Consider the following 23,904-nt stretch of genomic DNA (forward strand, 5'->3'; position numbering starts at 1 on the left):
CCAAGGGCGGTGTTGGTGAAGTTGATGAAAGAGAAAAATAAGGTACGCATATTGCAACAGGCAAAGAAATAGAAGCTTAAAGGATCTAATATTTATACCACTGTGTGACATGTTAACACCTGCTGTACTAACAGCCTGTGGCGTCCCCCTGATTGCTCCTCCTGCAGCCCTGTCACTAAGGGCTGCCATGCGAAACAGATACAATATTCAGGTAGTACGCATGTACAGTAAAACTGACGTTAATGAAAGTGACGCAATTTACTGACCATACTTTTTACTTGGGTCCTCTGCAGGGTTCTCTCTGCAACGACATCATTGTGTCCTGTTTCTGCTCCTGGTGCCTCTGGTGTCAGATGCATCGGGAGTTAAAACATCGCAAAAAACAGCCCACTGTGATCAACGCACAACCTGGACACCATCACCAACGTGCTGCCTATGGAGGCCAACCAAATGTGGTCGTGATTTCCCACTGAGATATGTGGCTTCTCATCAGCCTGGTACTGTATGTCATGAGAAGAAAATCTGATTTGTCTTTGCCTTGTCACCCAGGCATTTGTTTGTTTCACTAAAGACAAAATCCAGTATGAAGATGGTCATCAGTGAAAACCAAAAGATGTCATTATTGTAATAATCATTAAAATTACAATAATACTGACTAGTTTCACCTTTGACCTTTGGCTACAGTTCCAAATACAGTCTTCTTTTTTGACTATCACATGAATAGATATTCATTTGACTTTTCTGACATTAAGTTCTGTCTTTTATATACATCCAGCCAATCACAAAGATCAATTCAGAATTAACTGTGAATCTGACTTGGTGTGCATGTTTCAGAGAAACTAGTCAGGATCAAATACACTGCAAGCCCTTGATGGCTAAAAGTTTCTTCTGCTTCTTACTTTCTTTAAATTAAATTTAAATTCTTTTTTTTTAACCTATGAGCACAATAGTACATGTGCATAAGGTGGGGTGAAGTAAATGCATATAAATGTGACATTGTATGTAAACACTGGCATTAAAAATCATGACATAAAAAAAATAAAAAAAACCTTTGTAAATTGGCCAAATATGACAATGTGACTGACCAGTATGCTGTTTTTCCATCAGCATTTTCTTAGATATATTTAATTTTAGTTAATTTTGGTGTCATCTGTAAGTCCCATGACTTCAGACACACCTGGAGCACTTGGAAACTTCATTTGTACCTAAGAGAAATTTCAGTATGAGCAAATACCACAAGTTTGGTTAAATCGCTCACATGACCTACCTAAGAACAAATGTTTGTATGAGCAGTTCTTGCTTTAGGCCCAGTTTTTTTTAACAGTTGTGTAAAAAGCTCATGTACAGTAAGAAAGAAAGTCACTTTCGGCTTTTTCCCATTTAGGGGTCGCCGCAGTGACGACTCGCATGTTGACATTTGGCACGTGTTTCATGCCGGATGCCCTTCCTGACACAACCTTGACTAAAAGCTCATGTACAGTAATATGGTAAAGTGATTTATGATGACATAAGTCAAAGGTTTGTCTCAACAAGAGTGTTGCAGTAATTAGTATAATCACACTGACAACAGAGATGTTGATGAAAATGTAGCTTTTGGAAATTCATGCTGTGCCCAGCTGTCTATTGTAATGTACAGTGAAACTTTATCACCTCAGGAAAGTACGCTGACCAAGCCTGAACAACTGGTTTGCAGTCGACTGCCTTCAAAAGCCCAACTTGGCAAAGCCTTACTGTCGATCAATGGAACATGATTCATCTCTTCAGTATGCATCAGTGTGCAATGGTCCTGGTAGATATCAAACCTTCTTTGTAGAAGCAGAACTTCAGCATGGTCCTGGTAGATGTCAGACCTTCTTTGTAGAAGCAGAACTTCAGCTTCGGACTAAAGAAGTTTTGTTTTTATAATGTTCAAATCAATTTCCCTAAATGATGTTAAAGAACAGAATGCTGCTGACTAACACTGCAACATACCCAGGAGCTGTTTTCACACATGCACTCTAGACTATGTCCATGGAATCCGCCCCAGACTTTGAGAGCTGCCCTTTCACACATAGCACGCACATGTCAGATGTGGCATGATACGGTCACGTGGCCACTTTGTAATTTGGTCATAAACAACAAAGTCTCTTGCCGTACTTTAAATTTGGCTGATGATTCTGGCACCGGCTCTTAACGAGAGGTTCCTGAATCTCGTGGTGTCTACAGTTAAGATATTTTTGTTAGTGTCTTCATTGTAAATTTTTCTTCACAGTTGGACGTTTGTAGTCTTCCAGTTTCATGCTGGTCATGTGAAACTGGAAGACTACAAGAACGTCATCAACACGCCCACTAGTTCCATGTGAATACTCCAGACTCTTATGCTCCTGTATTCTCATACGGTCTCACTTGGACATAACGTGGACTTTTTACTAGGGAGCTGGCAGGGTAAAGTCAGCTTAAGATCTGGGTCAACTGACTTTTGAATTCTCACATACAGCTCCCCTGGGTAGTGTCTAGAGAATTTCATGGTACCAGTGCAGGTCTGAATACTGCGGTGTAAAGGGACTCGCAAGCATCTACAGCTTTTGTCTATTACTAGTTTTATTCTTTTCTGTTTAATTAATGTTTGGTAATTTTGTTTAACTTGATCATTAATCTGTCAAAGAGCTTGAATGAAGTAGTTTTACACTTAAATTTTGCATTTGTACAAAAAAGGAGTACTCATATTTTAAATTTATTTCAACATGTACTGTATCAACATTATGCCAAGCTCTTGGGTGCAAGAGATGTACATATTTACCTTAGTCTTTTTCAAAAACAAAGTCAGTCCTTTAGGGTTGAGGAGATTTCTATATTAAAAGCCAGTTTTAAAGAGCAAGGTTTTTATAATCCTTGTATTTTCTTTCCTGTTAAAAACTGCTTCCAGAACAAGGAGTCATTTACCAAAAGGATGAAGCTGGGAGTGCCTGCTTTGACAAAAAACCTGTTCAAATAAGAGAAAAGACAGAGAATCAACATAAACAGTGTGAAGGAATTTGAAGAATGTTTGGATTTTTTCAAGTTGGTCTTAATATAACATTGACGGTCCTATATGTACAAGAGAAGAGGTCTTAGTAGCTGTAACTTCTCCTACTCTCCAAACTGACCCAGAATGTTACTATGCTGTAAAAAACAAAGACAAACTACACAGTCCTCATCCTGTGCAAAGGCTCACTCCAAAGTTCATTAGAGCTGAAGTGTCAGCTGTCCCACTAAGCTAAATCTGGTCAGTATCTTTCACAGTTTCAAACTATTTAAGATAAATCGGACTGTCTGTGTCCATTGGAAAATTCGCTACCAAACTGCGGCGGAGGGATACGTTTGCGTGTAGGTTTTGTTAACAGAACATGGTTTGTGGCTAATAGTCAACTCTACTGGGAGAAAAAGGGAGCTAAATTTGTGTTAAATTGTAACTTTGAAAGATACTGACTTGATGTAGCTTAGTGGGACAGCTCTGAATCTTCATTTGAGCCTCTGATGAACTTTGGCATTAGTTTTTGCACAGAATGATGGCTTTGTATATTATCCCCCATTTTTTTTTACAGCATAGCCAAGTTCCAGGTGGAAACATACAGGGTCAGTGTGGAGAGTAGAAGTTACAATGACTGAGACCGCTTCTCATGTACATATGGAACATCAATACCATATTAAAACTGACTTTTAAAATCAGAAGAATGACATCATGGTACAAAAATGTTTCCTAACAGGCAACATGCTCTGAAATGTACATTTAGGGCAATCATGGTATAAATCACACTTTACATCAGTGGATGTACCTTTTATGCTGCAACACTTTTAAAAGTGACATTTCTGGGTTTACTTGGTAGAGTGTCTCCTTCTCTTCATCTTCAAAGTACAACTAGAAAGTGAAGAAAGGTCAAATGTGTTTAAATAGGATTAAAGATAGATTATTGTGATTTACTGTATTGATATAACTGCCCTGCTTTTGGTAAATATGTATAATCCTAAACAGGTGAAGAGTATATTTTAAGAGCTTATTTTTGCTTAATAACCTGCACTTGCAAAAGAGTGACCAATAATATTTAAACAAAACACAAACCTGCAGATTTTGTGGGTGATATTTTCTGTCTGTGTCCCAAGGTGGAAGTTCTTCTCCAAACATGACCAACAGGTGATCTGTGAAACTGACAAGACCAATAAAACCATACACACATTATTCAGAAGCTGGGTTTATGCCTTAAAAACCCTGCCAATCCCTCTTATTTATCTTCATGGTAAAGTGTAAATGGGTCCACCTAGAAGGAGGCCTTGGGTGTTTCAGGTGCTATTACATACTGTATTTGTTTAAAAAGGTGGACTATCTATGCTTTACAATGGGTAATTTGACTCCTATTCAAGTATTTTGCCACCACTGACAATTCCTACACATGTATTACAAATAAATGTGAGAAACACTGCAATATGACTTAAGTTTTCCTTGTCAGCTACAAGCCAGTTAAGTACTTTCTATTTACACTTTCTAGTTATACAATAATGCACCAAAATCCAGTACAGACAGGACTATGAAGAACAAGAGGGGTTTACCAGCTGTTCTCACAGAAGGCTGAGATGAAATCACTTTGCTGGTGTTCAGGATAAAGGAAGAGCACAGGCCAGCGCAGAGAGCCCTGCTCGTCCAGGAAGACCTGAGCCCCGGTGGCCTCCTGAGAGCTGAGGCCATCCAGGCTCAGCTGTGCCATTGCTGCCGAGGAGCCTTCATCCTCATCCTCACTGTCTGAACCAAGCTGCTGACGAGGCTTCACAGACTGCAGGAGCTTAACGCCTCGATCCTGCAGAAAGTACAGAAATTCATCTAGTGATCATGTCAACACAGATCTTACGTCATGTTAACATACACTTATTAGAGATAGAAATACTTACAGATGTGAATGAATTTTTCAGGTGTAACTGAGTTTAAAGCTGAGGTTTAATTTTCCTCTCTTTTAAAGCAGATTCTCACCTTTATAGCAGCCAGAAGAGCTTCTTTCTCTCCATGTAGCTTTTTTTCTTTGGCCTTGGCCTTCCTGGCATCTCTCTCTGCTGCCCTCTAAAGTACAAAAATAAACAGGGCTTTGTGCTGATGGCAAGGAGTTTCAGGATGGCATAGACACATGACAACAATGCAGTGCAGCCTCCCTTTACAGCCTGCAGCCCAGAGTCTGCTGAACTCTTTAGTGATTGTACCTTGTGCGTATCTGCAGCAGCTCTCAGCTCCTGCAGCTTCTTGTCTGTGGGGTGGGCCCTGAGACCCGTGTCACACCACTGGATTGCCTCAGCAAAGTTGCGCAGCCCTATATAACACTGAGCTCCTGCAGACACACATGCAAGATGGTTTCTTCTGATTACTATGCATTTTCATAGAAGTAGGTGATGTAAATAAAATCTTCTGTCTTGGTTTATGTAATTCTATATCCTAATACTGATAACCAATACCATAATATCACTTTTAAAAGCAAAATAATTGAGAAACTAAGGAATCCTGTATAAAAATGAAAGTACTTCATCAGAGTGATGCAAAAAATCATAAAGACATCCAATATTAAACCACAAACTGTATTCTGGGCAACTTTCAGTCTGATTTTAGGCAACACCATAATGCTGAAACTGTACTGACAAAGCCATGACATTTGTGGTTTTACTGAAGCTAGTAAAAGAACAGTCCTAGTCCTGCTAGATCTCAGTGCAGCTTTTGAACACTGTGGATGACAATATTCTTCAGGAGAGGCTGGAAGTATGGTGGGATTAACAGGCACAGCACTGAGCTGGTTCACATCATATCACATTTTTGTTTCTATTGATGACTACAGATTGGAACAGATCACCATGACTTGTGATATCCCTCAGGGATCTATCCCTACACCTCTGCTTTTTAATTTGTACATGCTTCCACTTCATCATGTCTTACAAGGCTGTCACACTGCCCATCACAGTTGTGCAGATGACACATTTATTTAGCACTTACTACAAATGATTACTCCCCCTTAAATAATCTCTCACAATGTCTAGAGCAAATAAGCAACTTGATGAAGGTGCTCTATAAATAAACTGACATTGACATTAATGACTGATTCCTCGAATATTTTTACTAACTGTATCATTGAACCAAATGTATGTTACATACCTCTGATCAGGGCTTTAAGGTGGTCTGGTTTGATCTTCTTTGCAGCTGCAGCATCATTCAGTGCAGACCGCATGTTACCTGTGTGAGGGAACACAAGAACGTCTTACCAATGAGAGTGACATTCAGAGAGAAGGTGGAGGTAGATGTTTTTACATGAACAAAAACAGTTTTTGATTTTCTCAAAAGCCATTCTTCTTCATAACAACTTACTGTACATTCCTGGTGCTATTAATGTGTCTATCCTAACAATGGAGAAATATGTACCCATGTGAAAGTGTGCTGCAGCCCGGTTGGTGAGAAGAACAGTGTTGAGGTCCTCATCCCCACATTTCTTTTTCAAACCCGCAGTGTATGACAGTACAGCCTTCTGGTAGTTCTTCTCCTTGAAAAACGCGTTTCCCTCATCTTTCAGGCTCTTTGCTTGTTCTGGAGAGTAACAGTGCAAATGAACGGAATCATTAACAGCTTCTCACATTTTAACATTCATGAAACCCATTTGTGCTGCTCTGTTTTCTGTGACGATAACGTCAACTGGTCCCCTTACCTTCTGGAGGCCTGTCTTCATCATGGATCATGGCCTGGAGACATGCTAGTTCTGGGTATTTTTGTGGGTCAAGGTTTTCGGGGGCTGATTTCATAAACATAGGCACTTTATTAAACTCCTAGATGTGACAAAAACAAATAGATCACCGCTTATGCACAGGAATGGTAGCCTATTTCTTGTTTAACAAGTTTCCAGTTAGCTTGCTAGCTAACAACAATAATGGCATGTTAACATAGGCCTCTTAATCAAAAATAACTTTCTGGCTAATGTTAATAACCAATAGTTTCTACATATTTGCGTTACCTCTTCCCAGTTGTTTTCCGTGAAAGCATTTTTATATCTCTGGGTCTTGAATTTGTCCATGAACTCGTCCATGCCATCATCGCTGTCATTTTGCACCGCCGAAGACGCCATTTTCCATCCAAATATATATTTTTAAGAGTACGGTTTTATTGTTTACAAATCTTACGTAGCTAAACTATGACAGGAGATTACTGGCACAAACCCACCAGCTGTAGCAACATTACTTAGTTTCGAAATTTTCCGGCTCCTTGTTTACACATGTGCACGGACGGTACTGCGTTAATAGAGGTCCGTGCGGAAACACATTACTAATACATTAGTACCAAGCGCAGCGTGGGTAATAGATCAAAATCAACTATTCGGAAAGGAAAATAAACGTATAAATTCACTAAAATACTGTACCCTACTTAGATGATATTTGAAAGGAAAATGTGCTTTACTTGTGTTCTTCAATTTTATCCGTCTTTATCTGCTCAGAAAAATAAATTTATCAGAAAAAAAAGTCGAATAAAAAGTCATTCAAATATTCTTTGACCAGCAACACTGAATTCCAGTTGTTATAACACACATCTCTTTAATGTGTCAAATCTGCATAATGCAGTCTTTGACATTTTATATCCCAAGATCCATGATCAATCTTTTGTTTGGGTCAGTGTATGTAAGTTACAGGTTTTATGATTTTGTACAGCCAAAACTGACCGAAGACAAAATATACAAGGCTTTTATCTTCTTTTCCACCCACCTTATTTATTGCATCATAAGCATTTTGCTTATTATACACATATATAAAATGTTTCCACATTCAGAAGTGTTCCTCATACAGTTTCTATTCTCCTCAGTAAATCTAACAGTCCATCTTTACTGAGAAACATCGTCTCTCCCATCTGCTGACAGATTACTTCAAACCTGGGTGTTTCTTCTAGAGCATGCTGCCCTACCACAATAACATATGGGTAGCCCAGTTTGCTGGCATCCTTCAGCCTCTTTCCAATGGTCATCTGTGTGCGGTCATCAAGAACAACTTCACCTCTCAAATTTGGCAGAGTCTCTCCCAAATTGTGAACCAGGTCCTCAACTAAGACTGCTGCTTTGTCTACTTTACTGCCTATCTTTGGTGGTAAAACACAAACCTGGTAAGGGGCAAGAAGCCCTGGCCAGCAGATCCCCTCTTCTGTTGACATCATCTCAATGGCTGCAGCAAGAATGCGGGTGACTCCAAGACCATAGCAACCCATCTCAGCAATGCTAGGCTTGTTTTGGCTACTGCTGAAGGTGGCATTGAATACATGAGAGTACCTTTTCCCTAAGTAAAAGGTGTGTCCTACTTCTATACCTTTTGTTGCTACCAGTGTGCCAGTTTTGCACTGTGGACAGTCGGTTCTATCTGATGACATGGTCTCTACATTAGCAGAGAAAGAGCAGTTCCCACAGACCAAAAGCTGGTCCTCACCAATGTCTGCTGGCAGCTGGAACTCATGGGAGAGTTTACCGCCAATGTTCCCTGTGTCTGCCTGCACCTGAATGCAACACAGGCCCAAACGGCTGAAGAGCCGGGTGTAAGCTTGGCACACAGATTCATACGTCTGGTGAGCTGCTTCTTCACTCACATCAAATGAGTACATATCTTTCATGTAGAACTCCCGCCCTCGAAGAAGACCAAACTTTGGCCTGGGTTCATCTCTGAATTTCCTTGTAATCTGTTTTATACAAAATAAATAATAATGTAAAACTGAAGCTATTACGAGAAAACATATGGAACATATGGATGGAGGGTAAATCCCACCTGATAGAGAAGCAGAGGGAGCTGTCTGTAGGAGAGAGTCGCCTGATGAGCGACTAGTGTCGTCACTGCCTCCTCGTGTGTGGGACCCAAGCAGTAGTCGACTCCATGCCGGTCTTTCAGACGGAAAAGCTCATTTCCCATCAAATCCCAGCGCTCGCTGGTTTTCCAAAGATTGGCTGAGCACAAACTGGGCATGTCCAGCTTCTGTCCCCCAATCGCCTGCATCTCCTGGTCAATTACTCTTACCTATTGATCCCAGACAACAGTTATTGTGTTTTTCAGGGCCAAAATAAAAACATACAGGCTAGATGTTGCACTCTTTTGACAGCTGCTTTCAGCCTGAAAGTCAGGACACACCCAACAGATTGGAAGATAAATGTCAGAGGTTTCAAGACGACTAACAGGATATGAAACCAGAAAAACTTTGTTCTATGAGACTCTGTTTTTCTAATACTTCATTTTTTCCCCAAGGACGACTGGATAAATTTTCCTCTTTAGCCCATTAAAACCCATGTGCATTCATTATTCTGAGAAGGAAACATGACTCTTTGGCCAACTGTTCACAACATGGAGACATGCACTCTGTCACAAGTGGCCATAAATAAACAAATTACTTTGTTTTAAAGGGTTTGTAGCCAAAACGTTTGGGAACCTTTAATTTATAGTCATGGATAACTGTCATATTATGCAATCTTCTTAAACCTGTTTTAAATAAAATTATCATGTGTAAAGGATTAAATTTTTGCCTTTTGATTTTGATCCCCATTAGTTTCCCTAAAGTAGTTTCTTGCTGGGTAAAATTTTTTTTACTAAGTATTAATGACAGAGAAATGCAACGAAATCCACACAAACAGTTGAATAAATTCCAGAAAATAAAAGATAATAACATTTATAAAGCAAAAATAAGCTTATCGGGGGAAAAAAATTAATAAAAGATCCTAAACAATGACAGCTACAATACTATAATCAACTGTAATTCATTGGTCTTTGGTTCAGTTTATTTTCTCTTTTTGATCTGTCTTTTGTTGTAGAGTGTCATATTCTGTGTTAGAAAAAAGTCTTCATGAACATGGCTCAACCAGGTGACCATGGTTATGAACCTGATCTATATTAATCCTATAACAAAATTAAAAACTTGTCTCACCAGCTTTTCCATGGAGCGGACCATGGCCGGAAGGTAGTAGTAGCATCCTGGGCTGGATGGATGGATGAGGCCAGCCTGCTGCATGAGCCGCTGGCTCTTGCACGTCATCTCTCCTTGCAGCCCGACATCACGCAGGTTTAATGGCTGATAGAGTCGGGACACTGGGAGTGTAGGTCTGATACGTCTGGAGTGAATGGAGGCAAGAACGGTTGCCTGCTCAGCGCAGCCTGAATGGCTCTTTCTGAGAAATAGTGAGGCTCTCTGGAGGCGCTGGAAGACTCTCAACCACACATGATGCATTATAGGCTCCATGGTAGATCCAGATGCACTGCTACGTCAGAGAACAGATGACACAAATCAGTCAGAGCTGAAGCAATTAATCATGTGTAAGCTCATTCACTGGCAATATTTTGTTAATCAATTAATTATCCAACCAATTAAATAGCCAAACATTCAGCAGTTACATACTGCTGAACATATACTATATATACTAAACTATTAACTAGTTCTACAAGAAAACAACTGAAAGTTTACCTAATAAGAAAAATAATGGTTTGTTATAGCCCTAAAATCAGTACAGAAGTTAAATACATCACTTTAAATTTGAAAAACCTTACATTAGTTATTTTTAATGCTACTTTTAACTTCAGAGGGAACTATTCTACTTTCAACACCTTTTGCATTGAAATTTACATAGTATTTTAGTATATAAAGTCTTTTTCCTGATATTACCAATGCATTACACTAACATAGTGTAGCCTACTTAGACTAAGTAAGATTTTAATCCCTTTACTTGTGATGTGGTATTTTCATATTGTGGCATCACTACTCTTACTTAAGTGCAGGATGCTTCTCTTACCATAAGTGCAGAGTGTCCACAGGTTAAATGCCAAATTTGACATGAATTTAAAAAGACAGTCGCTACATGTAATTACAAAACAGGTGAAGTCAATGTCGTCACAGCTCAGTAGTTTCGTTCCATATATATTTAGTTCTGTGAATCAGCTATACAGGTTGTAACATACAGAGGACGCACAGCCGAGGCTGGCGATAAGTTACACAGTTCAGAGACACAGGTTCCCAATCCTGCTAGCTAAGGTTAGCTCCCTAGTTAGCACACAACAACGTACGTCCGCAGAACGAATGAGCAAGACTCACCTTAGGACCGCAACTGGATGATGATCGTTCTGAGTAGATTATCACATTAAAGAAACAAAGGGTGGTATTTCTGCTAAATTTGATCAACTGCACTACTTAACACTGTCTTCCCTTTTCAGCTACACGCCTGGAGTTTCATCGCTCTACACCGCCACCCGCAGGACCGGAGGAGTAATTGAGCGACAGGGCAGGTGAATCCATGCGGTGTCTCCTGTGCCGCTGGCTGTCACACACCCACAAAGCAGAGTATTTCCACCACTAGAGTAGCACGCCAGACGTTTTTCACAATCACTGTGTATTAATGTTTGAAGAAAGGTTCACTTTCAATGTATATTTGCTGCAGCGGGTGGATTTACTTCTTGTTACTTCAAAACTCATCTAAGTAGTCCTACTTATTTTGCCCAGAGTTGCCCAAACTTTAGTGGGATACACAATTGTATACTGTACCTACACATTTCAAAACTTGTCTGTTTTGCCTGCACCCTTTTTTACCCCATGTCCTAGACATTATATCCTCACCCTTAAGTGCCTGATACTACCTTGTAAAACAATGAAAAATGCCCACTAGATATTTCCCCTGATCAGATTCTTTGTTCTATTAAATATGTTATACTGTTAGTTACTGCATGGCTACATAAAAACAAATGAATGCTTGATTTTCGTGGCTTTTTGTTAGCTTGTCAAGCACTGTTTCATACTAAAGGGCACAGGGGTGTATTGCATTTGTGCTTGTGCCAGTTAGTTTGCTTTGGTGACATGGTGGAGGCCCAGCCAACAGGTTGGTTGATAAAACGTTGGCCATAACAGGGGCCCTGGCTTCAACAGTCACATTACTGTCAAAAACCAAAGGCTGAATATTTTCTTTATTCATTGTTTTTTTTTTCTCTAAACATTATTTGCACAAATCATATATCATCATTTTGAGCTCCAAGATTTTTTTCTTAAATGATTATTTTTCATGTTATGTAAATTCTGGATGTAAACTTTTTAGGGCAGTAAACAGCATGCGTTCACAGTGAAATCAGAGAATAGTGAGATTCCAGTTTACCACAGCTATCCTAAAGGTTTTTGGGACTGTTTAGCTGACTCTATAGACATTGGTGTTTCTAATTCCTAGAAGAAAGTACACCTTACAACAAAACAAGTGACAATTACCAACAATGAGTGTTAGGTAAAATATCTGATGCACTCTTTTGGTACAATTGATGAGTTTTTATTGAACGTACGACACTATCTCATGCAATCTTTGCCTGTTGTTGACATTATACTGTACTGCAGTCTGAGTTAATGCACTTTCGCTGGCTTTATAGCATTTTATGCCAGCAATTTTAAACCATTATTCCCTCAGTCAGTCAATAACACACAGGCACCTGATGGTAGGCTCACATGGCCAACACACACAGCTGGGTCTGTCTGGCTCTTTTCTTACAGGTAGACCCTACAGAGGACGTCACTGAGTCTGATGTCTTCCCAAGCCCATTAGGTTTGTGCCTGTTTCATCCAGTTATCTAGTGGCTTTTCTTGTAAGAGTTAGTTCTCCGAGAAATGGGCAGCTGAATGTCTCCTTGAGATATGAACAATCTCATTAGGACAGATTTGATCTGCAGACATCCTAATTATGAACAAGAAGAGACACAAAATGACCACAACAACCACACCAAAGAGATGTAAAACATCTGCAAAGAGGCAAAATGATGCAAAATCATTACAAAGAGATACAAAACAACCACAAAGAAATTCTAAATAACAAAGAGCCATAAATAACTTCAACTTCAGTTTGGTTGTTTTGCCTTCATGTAGTAGAGGTGGGTGACCTTTCACCTGTTTGTGCTCATCAACAAACATTTAGTTTCTGCTTATATTTTGTTTTAGTAATTTGAATCTGCACAGTTACTAGTAACTAAAGCAGTCAAATAAATGCAGAAGAGTAAAAAGTTCAGTATTTCCCTCTGAAGCACAGTGGGGTAGAAGTGTAAAGTAGCATAAGAGTAATACTCAAGTAAAGTACAAGTACCTCAAAATGTACTGACTGAATGTACTTATTTTACTTTAAACCACTGGAGGGAGACATGATGAAGTCAGACATTTTTCAACCAAAGAATTTCAAGAAGGTGAATGCAAGTGAATCAATCAGGCAAATAACACAATTGTGAAAGTGGTAATCAGATGTGATCATGTTCAAAAAATTTAAAATACCGTGCAAATGTCTGCATTAACTCTACTTAAAATCACATTTTGTTTCCTTGTTAGCAACCTAATACATTTTGATAAATACTGATGCATTTGGGTATTTGTTTCTCTATGCACAATCGTCTTGTGTGCAGACATTCTCTACTGTCTCCATCAAGAACCAAAGGCAGCCTGTAGTCTGTGAGGTAAATCCCAGGGCAAAAAGTTCACAGCTTTATGGTAATCAAACAGGAATCATTTTTTCCCCAAACTGCCAAAAGTGTACTGGTGTCAGAAATATAACTGTCTGATGCAGCGTTACTTCTTTGAACAAAAAACAAAGGCATCTTGCCCAAACCATAAGAACAGTCCTAAAACAAAAATTCAGATGGTGTCCAAAAACCTTTGGTCATATCGTCATTTTGTAAGGTACAGGGGGACTAAATTCTTTACTTGTTATAACTGATGTAACAAATAATCCTCACCTGCAGTCACACACTGTCATATCTTCATATTTCACTCTTGCTTAGTGAGGTATGGCTACACTAACAACACTTGTTTGTCAGATCGTGTCACTGGTTTGGGCTTTTCCTGGAATGAAACAACCATATAGCCTGTCCAAATAAACACATAACATAATATAAACATTCTAAATGGAACCTCCACCATTAATGATGGAACTGAAATGTCCTGCTGACTATTTCTTCACATTGTGAGCAGCACCTTAATGACCTGAGTGATGGACTGTCAACATTGACTTTTTCCCCCTCATATGCTGTAAAGTGAAAGACATTCAGGCCATCAAAGAGTTGTAAACAGATGCAACATCTGTTTGAGTGCAGGGGGAATCGCTTTGCATCGCTCAGTTAGCTGATCAGCATAGTGAAGATTGGTGCAATCACAGCCTTAAATCATATATTTGCAGAGAGAGACCGAGGAGGCTGCTCCTCATTTAAAGGGATTGTCATCTGAGGGTTGTAAAAGGCTGATGGTTGTCACTCTGACAGCTAAAAATGATGATGGTGGAGATGAGTGGAAACATAAAATGACTGCATGTGTGTTCGTGTTTGTGTGTGGGATGGGCTAAAGGCCGGTTAGAAGGAGGAGGAGAGATATTCAGCACTGATGAACTGGAAGTTGGATGGTATAAAATGAAGGGAGATGTGGGTGCTGGACCAACGACCCGTCTACAGAGAAGAACTTCAGTGGGTTTGGAGAGCATAAAACCAAACCAAACAAAAAGATATTTAGACAGTCAGGTATCCAAGATGCGGGCTTTGGTGGTTTTGCCTCTGTTACTGTGTGCAGTGGTGTGTATGCACCAGGCGAGAGCAGAGGTGAGGGCAGTGAAGCTTTGCGGTCGAGAGTTTCTGAGGGCGGTCGTCTACACTTGCGGAGGCTCCCGCTGGAGGAGATTCTTCACTGAGTCAGACATGGATGGTGAGACCTCAGTCCTATTTTGTAGCAGATGTACTGCACATTATGTACCTACACAGTTTCTACCTAACCCTAACCCTAGCCATTTGTACTACTTACTTATTATTAGGCTATTTATTTGGACTTTTTTGTCAAGTCCATCTTCGAAATCTTAAACTCAGTAAGAATTCCTGAAAAATAGTTTTCACTTTTTGTTTCTATTTAAGTAGCTATAGCATTTATTCTGTCACTGTCAGTTTCATATACAGTACAGTAAATATTCTGTAATACTTTACTCCAGGTATTCCTGTCTTTCCCCAGAATTCAGCCCGACATACTGCACTCTAATTGGTATTTTTGTAAACTGTGGGATCTCCTATGAAATTAGAGATAATGTTCTGTGAGTTTAAACTGTGTTTGACTACGTAAGTTAATTAATTTGGCTCACTCCTGAGCTACTACATTTTACAGGTTTAACTACTGTCTAAGGATGAAAGGACACCATGTCTCAATTACAGTATATTTTGTAAAACCTCTGAAGACATGAATCCTTCAGTTTGTATCCACCTTTAGTGGTTTATCCTATTCTCCATATCTGCCTGAAACTGTTCTTTCACAATTTTCTTCTAATAAAATTCTTTAAACCATATTTTGATGTTACTTTTTCTTACTCAGGCATCAATATGTGATCTCACCAAGCTTCTATGTCCTTCTGCCCAAAGTGGAGAGTAAAGTTTTCTGCATGTGAGATATTATCCCTCTGAATAAAACAAAAAAGAGCTATCATATTAAATGGTATTAATTGTTTTGAAAGTTAGTGGCCTTCAGCTTTTCACTGCTGTGTCCTCAGCCTTTTCACTAGTTTCTTTCACTTAGGCAGCTCTCCATTTAACCAGACTGCTGAAACTTTCCTGGCCGTATCATTTGCACACTGTATACCATTAACTCAGAGTCTGTTCAGGGTGTGCAAGGACACAGGTCCCCTCTCAGACATGCCGTGTGCTGTTCAGGCCACACATATCATGATTAAATGCTGGAGCAGTCCGTTTCCTGGGTGCCTCACTCGTACTGGCTGTTACACAGAAACAAACCCAGTTAGCCTATTAGTTGTGCTGATCAGAACCAGTAAAGTGACACTGGAAAAAACAAATGGTACTGAGTTAATCTCTAGTGTCTTTATTTGATGGGAACATGGACATAAATGACATAAGACTGATTTGAAACAGCTGTTCACACACACACACTGAGACTAGAAGAGGAAAGTGTGTAGAAACATGGTTGTTAGACTAAATGTTGACGGCTTTTCTTTAGCATTCATTCATTGTATTTTGTTCCAGGTCTGTCCACAGGGGACCAGAGCAGCTCGGAAAGCTATAGCAAAGGCCCCGAGTTGACCAAAAGAGACTATAACAAAGTGCTAACTGCCGTGTGCTGCGAGGTGGGCTGCAGGAAGAGCGACCTCACCAACCTCTGCTGACAACAACCGCCTCTTTTCTTCCATCTCAAACCGACCAAAATGACTTTCTCCCATTTTGCCTTGCCTTAATCACATTGCTGATGTTTTAAAACAATATAACCAGTGTATTGTATGTATAATAGTGCTCATATCTACAACTTCTACTTGTCTAATCGCTTTTAATATTTTAATTTTGAATTGTAAGGTTTGTAGATGTGAATGTGGACCACTTGAGCATCTGTGAGCACATTTCTGAACCTGCCCTGGAACATGCACTACCACAAAAATTAATTTTTATATAAACCAATTTACAATAATTAAGAAACAAAACTTGAAATAAATGCACTCAAGGATAGGATTAACAGCTAGAGAGGACAGATATATTGTGTGACGCTTATGTAGCAAGCATCCACAGTGTTGCAGATTTGTTTGAGCTCATTCTATCATTTTGCTATTTTGTTCAAATAAATGTTCTTGCACAGGCTTTACATCCTGTGAAGTGTGAGATCTTATTTAAAATTACAGTCCTGGGCATTGAACACTAGACAATGCTTACAATTTACAGTATATACATGTGCAAACTTTGATGATCTGTCACAAGGAGATACGGTATTCCTTCAAATTAAGGGGTCACAAGCAAGTTCCTTAGTTCATTTCTGAAAAAAATAGGGCCATTATGATTGTCATAACATCATTACAAAACAAAGTCAAACTAGAATTACTGCCTCACAGCTATCTGCCTCGCCAAGCAGTCTAAATCATGGGAATGGGAAAGATGTGAGGTCACTGACCTTGACCGTGAAAGGTTCCTCAGCTGGGAAAACAAAACCTTGATTGTTTCTCAGATTTTTCTCCAATATTTGCTTCTTTTCTGTGAAACATTCTACAGTTGTTTTTATTCAGCTCTCTAAAAAAAATTCACATTACAGCTCAAGAAAAGAAAGTCATTCTTTGGCTGAACAGCTCGCAACTTATAGAAATGCAACAGGTCACAAGCTATTCCTTCATATTAAGGGGGCACAAGCAATGCAAATGGATGGGAACCACTGGCCTACAGTAGTAAGAGTTAATGCACCAACCATGAGCAGTGTCCCCTGTTCACACCTGCCTGGGGACTTTTATTACATGCCATTTTTCCTTTCTATCCCTTTTTCACAAGAAAGACTAAACACAGAATGACAAAGAAAACCGCAAAAAGAGGCACCCAGTTATAACTTTTAATGGTTTTGGAAAGAAGCAAATTAAGTTTCCCAGTTCATCTTATGCAACTGTACAAACAGCTTGCACGTGTTTGAGGTTAACGGTACAGAACCAATAAGCATTCTGGCTTATAGCACACAAACACACCCCCTGCTCACTTCTCAACATTAATACAGGTAACTGACACTCAGCACATGTCATTTCAGTACTGTTTATCATCATAGATGCCTCACCATTGACTGCAGGCTCTGTATGCAATAATTAATTACTGCAGAACAAAATCACCATGAAGATGAAAATCTGCAAAATGCAAGTGTTGTTCCATTGTTTGATTAGAAATGCAAAGAATAATCTAACAACCAAGAAACTGGGGAGATGTTGCTTTGCCTTTCAAGCTGAAATACATCTGAGATGTAATGTAGTGGTAATTTAAAACAAATGCATGATGTACGTAGATAATGTTATAGTGACTGTTGTGTCTTCAAGATTCACCCAGGAGATAACCACTTTCTCTCAGGCATGCTGATCAGTCAACTAGATGACAGACTGACAAGACTGAAAGGAAATGTTACCAAGCTAATGTATTACCAGAAGCTAAACTGCACCAATCATCATCACTTCACCGATACAGAATAAAATGTCAATGTTCTTTTAGATGAAGTCTGCACACAAAAAATCTGGTGAAGAACAAGATTTAAATTTTACCTGCATGACCTAGATCTGACTTTTCCCGGTGGTCAAATAAGTACATTTATTTTTGTCCAAGTACTACATTATTGAGCAGGAATATTGGTGTGGGATAAATAGCCCTCTTGTCATAAATCAAGGTGCTTCTATAACAGCTTTGAAAGGACTATGATCAGCTGCATTTAGCAGAATGCTGACATACAGTACAGAGATCTTCAGGCTACACTTCACACACACTTTTTGTTCTTCATGTTGAGTGTCAGAACATTCAGGAAGTTCAACATCATAAGCACAGTGTTATTTTTACATTAAACAATATAACTTTTTTCATTTTTATCCATTTTAAAAATATTCAGCTTATTCTCCTTGACAGAGGACCAACTGTCCTGGGGCGCGCGCACACACACACACACACACACACACACACACACACACACACACAAAAGAAAACAATTCTGTTTGACTTAACCTCGTTTCACAACCTCATTTAACTCATGTCATCTCACAGAGACCTTTACAATTAAGCAAAATAAAGTCATGGATTCAAGTGCTGGTCAGATGATCAGGGATGTGCTTATGATATAACCAGGGGGTTTAGGTACTACTGAAATGAATGGGAACAGGTAACAAACAGGTGAGAAGCTTATGACACATAGGTCAAGGTGATAATAGAGGAGGAGGATGTAGGAACTGACAATAGTGACTCAATATGATTGTTTCTTTTGTTTTAGCAGGTTGAGATTTGAATGAGAAGGGAAAAAAAACAAGCTGGTCCCAGGAACAAATCCTGTTCCAGTAGTTGCACAACCAAGCTTCATCAATACTCAAGGATAACTGATTGTTTTAGTTGTCGTTGCCTTGACGTTAATTTGAGGGAATAGGTCAACATTTTGGGAAACAGGTTTGTTTGCTTTCTTGTTGAGAATTAGATTGGAAGATGGATATCAGTCTTAAATCTGACTGTTAAATATGAAGCTACAGTACAACCAGCAGCTGGCTTGCTTAGCTAAGCACAAAGACCAGAAGGCTGACTCTGCCCAATGGTAAACAAGAATAAAGAGTCATACTAGCAGCTTTGTGTAGCTGTACTTTGGCACAGTGGTGATTTGAGCTAAATGCTAACAGCAGCTTTCTAACATGCTCACAGCAACAACGCTAACATACTTATGTTTACAAAAATATATTAACAATGTACAACATGTTAGTTTAGTGTGTTAGCATTATAGTATTTTAAAATTTGCACTAAACTGATATTTGGTCAATTGGTCAGCAGTATTGAACAAATTATTCTGGGGACCAAAATGTCTGTACAACACTTAGTGGTAATCAATTTAAGAGTTTAGATATTTCAGTCGAGACCACTGACATATACAGTATGCAATGGACAAGGCATGACCACTTCCCTCCACTATGCACTCGTGAATATGGTGGCTGCCATCTTGCTTTGTTGCAAACAGATTCTGTGCAGTAGTGACCAGAAGTGGCATGACAGCATTGGACTGCCAATCAAAGCTGTCAAATCATCTGAAGTACACCTCTTCTATATCATAAAATAACTTATTAAAAACAAACTTACCAGTAAAACTACCACTGGTACACACATCAGTGTGATAATATCTAGCAAAAACCACAAAACTGACCTGTGAGAAAAATTTATCTGATTTGTACTTTGAGTTTTTATTTTGGCTCATGTCCCATCCAATAACATACAGGAAGCAGGACTTATGAACTATACTGTAACCAGCCACCAGGGTTAGGGTTAGGGTTAATTTCTGGTGGCTTCACTTGTGGGAGCTGTCAGCCTGCCCTTTGTCTTTACAGTGAAATGTCTGGACCAAGATGGCAGACTAAGTGACCAACATTACCAATAGTATGGCTAAGAGTCTACATACCAGTGCCTCTAAAGCTAGAAAAGAAATTGTACATCTTGTTAACCACCAATAAACACTTAGTTCTTTGTAAAGACTAAACAATGCAGACATACATAATCAGTGAGCTTTTGTTATCTTTAGACGCAACATTTTCCAGTCTTTATGCTAAGCTAAGCTAATCACATCCTGGCTCCAGCTTTATATTTAACATATATGAGAGTGGTACCGATCATCTCATCTAACTCTTGTCAAGAAGCAAGTGTATTGGCAAGTGTATTTCCCAAAATATTAAAATGTGGACTTTGCCCATGGTAATAACTAAAACTACATTAACACTACTTTCACAAAGCAATACACAGCATCCAGGAAGATATTTATCTTTTCCTTTAAATTATCCCCCACCCATATATATATAGCTGAAATCTTCTGCTGAACTTGAGTTAAAAAATTATATCTGAAATAAATTCAAAAATTATACCTTATACTGTACACGGGTTACCCAACTACACAGATAACAAAAAAAGAGAATTCAAATATTTATACCTTTAAGGGTCTGAATTGTGTGATACCATTCAAATTCTATTCATAGACAGCATTCTATTTTATACAACATCATAATAAATAAAAATAGAATGCTGTCATGAACTCGAGTCTAACACTGCTGTCCTAGGAACAACAGACAATACAAGGAAAACACCAAACGCCCTTTAGGATACTGTATACACTATTGATTTAAAATGACACTTTGTACACTTCTTTTATTCTGACATTAAAACATGTTTTTCTTATTTTGCAACCAGTATGTTGATTTATCATTGCAGCTGCCTAACTTGCTAAAAACCTCTCCACATGTATATATTCCAGACAGATAAAATAAGTTTGACTGCTCAGTGCAGTTGCATTAAAAAGGATGCGGTTCAAAGTCATGTGACCCTGTAAGTACCAGTAGGTGATGCATGAAATTCTAGTGTTTTGTAGCTACTTGATCCTGTGTTTCATCTGATTGCACACAACGTATGGATCAGGAAATGCATTCAGTTGAGGTCAACCCCACACAAATGGCCACAGTGAGGACAGCTCTCCCAGGCTTTGAGCTCGGAGCTGTGATTTTTGTATGTCCTAATGAAGGTGTTTAACTTTGCTGTGTACTGTCCTAGGCCCTTGCTTTAATTAATCTACGTTTTGATATATCAGAGGTTGAGGTGTGTCTGACCACAAAGATATTACTGAAGGATATTTTTACAGCCAAATGTTTCTGGACAAGGGACGACAACCGTCAACCAGAGTATAATCTAGCTGAGGCTCTTTCTGTACACCTTCGGTCAGGCAGCTGCAGTGAAACTTTTAAAAACACAACCACACATTGACCAGAGGCAGATGTAGACAGAAGCACAGACTTTAGAAGAGAGAACCCAGGTGTTTAAATGCAGCAATACAGAAGTTATGAAATGAATACAAATACAATAATTACGTGACCGAGAACAGTTCCACAATGGTATATGTAACTTATACAATACTGTTGGGTAGGCTGCAGACCTGTGGGTTCAGAAAAGGTTAATGGAAAGCTTGTCTGGCATTGGTCTGTCCTCTGTCCTCGATGTCATTCTCAGTACATTGCGACTGTATTGTTCAACAGTGCTGCTCTTAGTTGGGTTAGTTGTCGGCCAGGTATTTTCCTGAAAAACAACAATGAAATGTTTAAGTTTTATCTCAGTCCATTAAGAACTCTTATCAGTCTATTGCAAAGGTTTTCAACTCTGAGAATGCAGAAATGAGAGGCAAAGACTGGGTGTGAGTTCAAACAGACGGTGCATACTGAAAGCTAGTTGTATTTTGGCCCAGTGATTTGATCTGTTCATCAGCACAATAAGAGCTGGGTCTTCTTCCTATAGCCTTCCCCTCTGCCTTTGTACTAGCAACTTTCTAGCTTGAATAAAGATGCTAATAAAAACACTGTAGTTAACAACAGCTCCCCCCTTAGTGTAAAAGTTGTTATGGCTGCTGGAAGATATTTAAGATGTTAATTTCAGAGTTAGAGCCTTCATCAATGGAACTGACTTGTTCACACACAATCTGTATTTTTACATCACTGATGAGAGGTTATGAACACATCTTTTTTAATTTATAATAAAAGCAAGGAAACATTTGTACTTTAACTGCAGGTTAGCTGCTTTATCTACAGTAGCAAATGTAAACAGCAAAATAGTTAATGCAATACATGTTAAAAATCATAGTAATCAAAGATTTCTATTCTTGCCTTATACTCACAACCTCCTCAATCTGTGTAGAATAAGGCAGATTGAGGAAAAGTAAAAATTTTTTTTTTTTTAAATCACAAAAATTGTTGCTAAAAAAAGTCTTTAAAGGTTGGATGATATGCAAGAAGAAGCTGATCTGTCGATGGAGGAGCATTTTTCTGTCTCGATCTTGCTGAGTTGGGTTACCTATAGATGTTACCGGTGGCCCAGAGGGCCTCTGGGTTTGTCTTGGAAGCCCACCTTGGATGAATTCCTCTGCTTCAGCCTAAACCTTTTGATTAGAAACTTGTTCTATTTACCTTTGACCGGCCAGTCTTACCACTTTAATGTGAGTGACAGTGACAGCCAGCCATCATCATGAGCTAAAGTACGTTCATACAGTAACTGTATATTGTTAAACTGACCTGCGGCAAACCTCTTCTTGATGAGAGAGAAGCGGTATCCTGGCCCAGCCAGTTCAATGTCACAGCCTGACAGGGTGCTGCCCTCACTGGTGAACTGTACTGCCAGCGGTGCTGGTTTACTGGGCCCTTCTGTTAGCTGGAAGCGTGCTAACAATGACCCCACACCTGAGGGAAGAGTTTGTATTTAGAAAGACATCTGACAGCCACAAGAAGAGGTCTCTTCATATCTCTTTTATACACAGGGGTGTACAAAGTGGAACCGAGATCAAAGATTCAAACATAAACAGCTTTGGAAACTATTTTGGACAGACAGCAGAAAGATGTTGCTCCTGAAAGAATAAACACAGGTAGAAGTTCTATTTGAGTATATACAGGTAATCATATCAAAGCCAATGTCAAAATAATTGCTAGATGGAAATTTCAGGGAAGCACTGAATGAGACTGATTTGACAGGAAAATTAAAAAATTGCACATCATCTTTCCTGTCAAAGGACATAAAAAGATACCAAACAATGAGCTATGATACCAAGAGAAAGACATTATATGTCATCCATATCCAAAAGAATCAAGGTTAAACTGATCATGTTTGAGCTAGATTATGTTTTCTGTCCTACAGAGAACTAAATAATCAGCTTTACTGTCCTGCTTCTGGACATCAGGTATTCCCTGAGGCCTTCTGGCCGTTACAGGAAATAGGCCAACAAATTAAAGTAGGTCATAAGACGTCAGTCTGCCATCTCAGATCCACAAATTAAACTCTATAGGTTCTCAGTAAATATTCCGATGTTTGCTAATGTGCAACACCCCTGCTGGACAGGAGGCACTGGTTTCTCATACACTTTGTATTCCCATGGCAACGTTACCTCAGATGTTTTACCAGGTTATGGCTGATTCTGTTATTCTTGAACAGGGAGTGCCAATTTGCTGCATGTACATACAAAGGTGATCTCGGCGCAGTACCCCTGGTTTCCATTGTGGTGTATTTCCCACAGTCCCACAGGTGTTTTATATATGTATCAATATTATGATACTTGACCTACCTCCATTTTCAGATTTCTGTGAAATATCAGGAATCTTCCAAAGCATTCTTTGCTGCTCTGCATTCCTGTTGGGATTTAAGAGAATAGAAAACCAGTGAGACCATTAAACCTAAATTATTACATTACACATATAAAATGTAAAGAGTGAAATTACATATCATTTCTAATTTAGATATGGATCAGACATATGATGCTGAAACTTACCCTGTGTAATGTGTACTGTCAGTATCAACAAAATTAAACCAAACAGCTTCATTTTATGATTTTGATGCTGTTCACCAGTGCACCACAGTTCTTTGTAAACAAGCAAAATTCAGTGCTGTATACACACC

General features: G+C 39.1%; 4 protein-coding genes across 15 annotated transcripts in view; 1 reads left to right on the forward strand and 3 right to left on the reverse strand.

Annotated features, from left to right (window-relative positions):
- Positions 1 to 2,700: 2,700 nt before the first annotated feature.
- Positions 2,701 to 7,291, reverse strand: ttc4 (tetratricopeptide repeat domain 4). The gene is made up of 10 exons (XM_020602800.1): positions 6,987 to 7,291; positions 6,684 to 6,801; positions 6,404 to 6,565; positions 6,140 to 6,217; positions 5,203 to 5,327; positions 4,979 to 5,065; positions 4,564 to 4,808; positions 4,079 to 4,163; positions 3,795 to 3,877; positions 2,701 to 2,962 (listed from the first exon to the last, which is right to left on the reverse strand). Exons 1-10 carry the CDS (start codon positions 7,095 to 7,097, stop codon positions 2,863 to 2,865), a joined length of 1,194 nt encoding a protein of 397 aa, XP_020458456.1. The 5' UTR covers positions 7,098 to 7,291; the 3' UTR covers positions 2,701 to 2,862.
- A 230-nt stretch (positions 7,292 to 7,521) lies between these two features.
- pars2 (prolyl-tRNA synthetase 2, mitochondrial) lies at positions 7,522 to 11,314 on the reverse strand. Of its 2 annotated transcripts, none has more exons than XM_020602796.1 (4): positions 11,072 to 11,314; positions 9,914 to 10,241; positions 8,770 to 9,015; positions 7,522 to 8,683 (listed from the first exon to the last, which is right to left on the reverse strand). In XM_020602796.1, exons 2-4 carry the CDS (start codon positions 10,223 to 10,225, stop codon positions 7,802 to 7,804), a joined length of 1,440 nt encoding a protein of 479 aa, XP_020458452.1. In that variant the 5' UTR covers positions 10,226 to 10,241; positions 11,072 to 11,314; the 3' UTR covers positions 7,522 to 7,801. The 2 variants fall into 2 exon arrangements, with proteins under 2 accessions (XP_020458452.1, XP_020458451.1); XM_020602795.1 differs by having other exon boundaries at positions 7,525 to 8,683; positions 9,914 to 10,244; positions 11,072 to 11,313.
- Positions 11,315 to 14,440: 3,126 nt separating this feature from the next.
- Positions 14,441 to 18,754, forward strand: insl5a (insulin-like 5a). The gene is made up of 2 exons (XM_020602809.1): positions 14,441 to 14,680; positions 15,994 to 18,754. The coding sequence occupies exons 1-2, from the start codon at positions 14,509 to 14,511 to the stop codon at positions 16,131 to 16,133; spliced, it is 312 nt and encodes a 103-aa protein (XP_020458465.1). The 5' UTR covers positions 14,441 to 14,508; the 3' UTR covers positions 16,134 to 18,754.
- A 1,856-nt stretch (positions 18,755 to 20,610) lies between these two features.
- Positions 20,611 to 23,904, reverse strand: part of sgip1a (SH3GL interacting endocytic adaptor 1a) — a 71,001-nt gene continuing 67,707 nt past the window's right edge. For all 11 annotated transcript variants that reach the window (XM_020602758.1, XM_020602759.1, XM_020602757.1 and 8 more), the window contains 3 exons: positions 23,573 to 23,637; positions 22,533 to 22,697; positions 20,611 to 21,546 (listed from right to left, as the gene is read on the reverse strand). In XM_020602758.1, the coding sequence (XP_020458414.1) occupies positions 21,524 to 21,546; positions 22,533 to 22,697; positions 23,573 to 23,637 (253 nt within the window). In that variant the 3' untranslated portion in view covers positions 20,611 to 21,523. The remainder of the gene's footprint in view (positions 21,547 to 22,532; positions 22,698 to 23,572; positions 23,638 to 23,904) is intronic.

This window comes from Monopterus albus, unplaced genomic scaffold (assembly GCF_001952655.1).
Source record: "Monopterus albus unplaced genomic scaffold, M_albus_1.0 scaffold58.1, whole genome shotgun sequence".
Classification (NCBI taxonomy): Eukaryota; Metazoa; Chordata; class Actinopteri; order Synbranchiformes; family Synbranchidae; genus Monopterus; species Monopterus albus.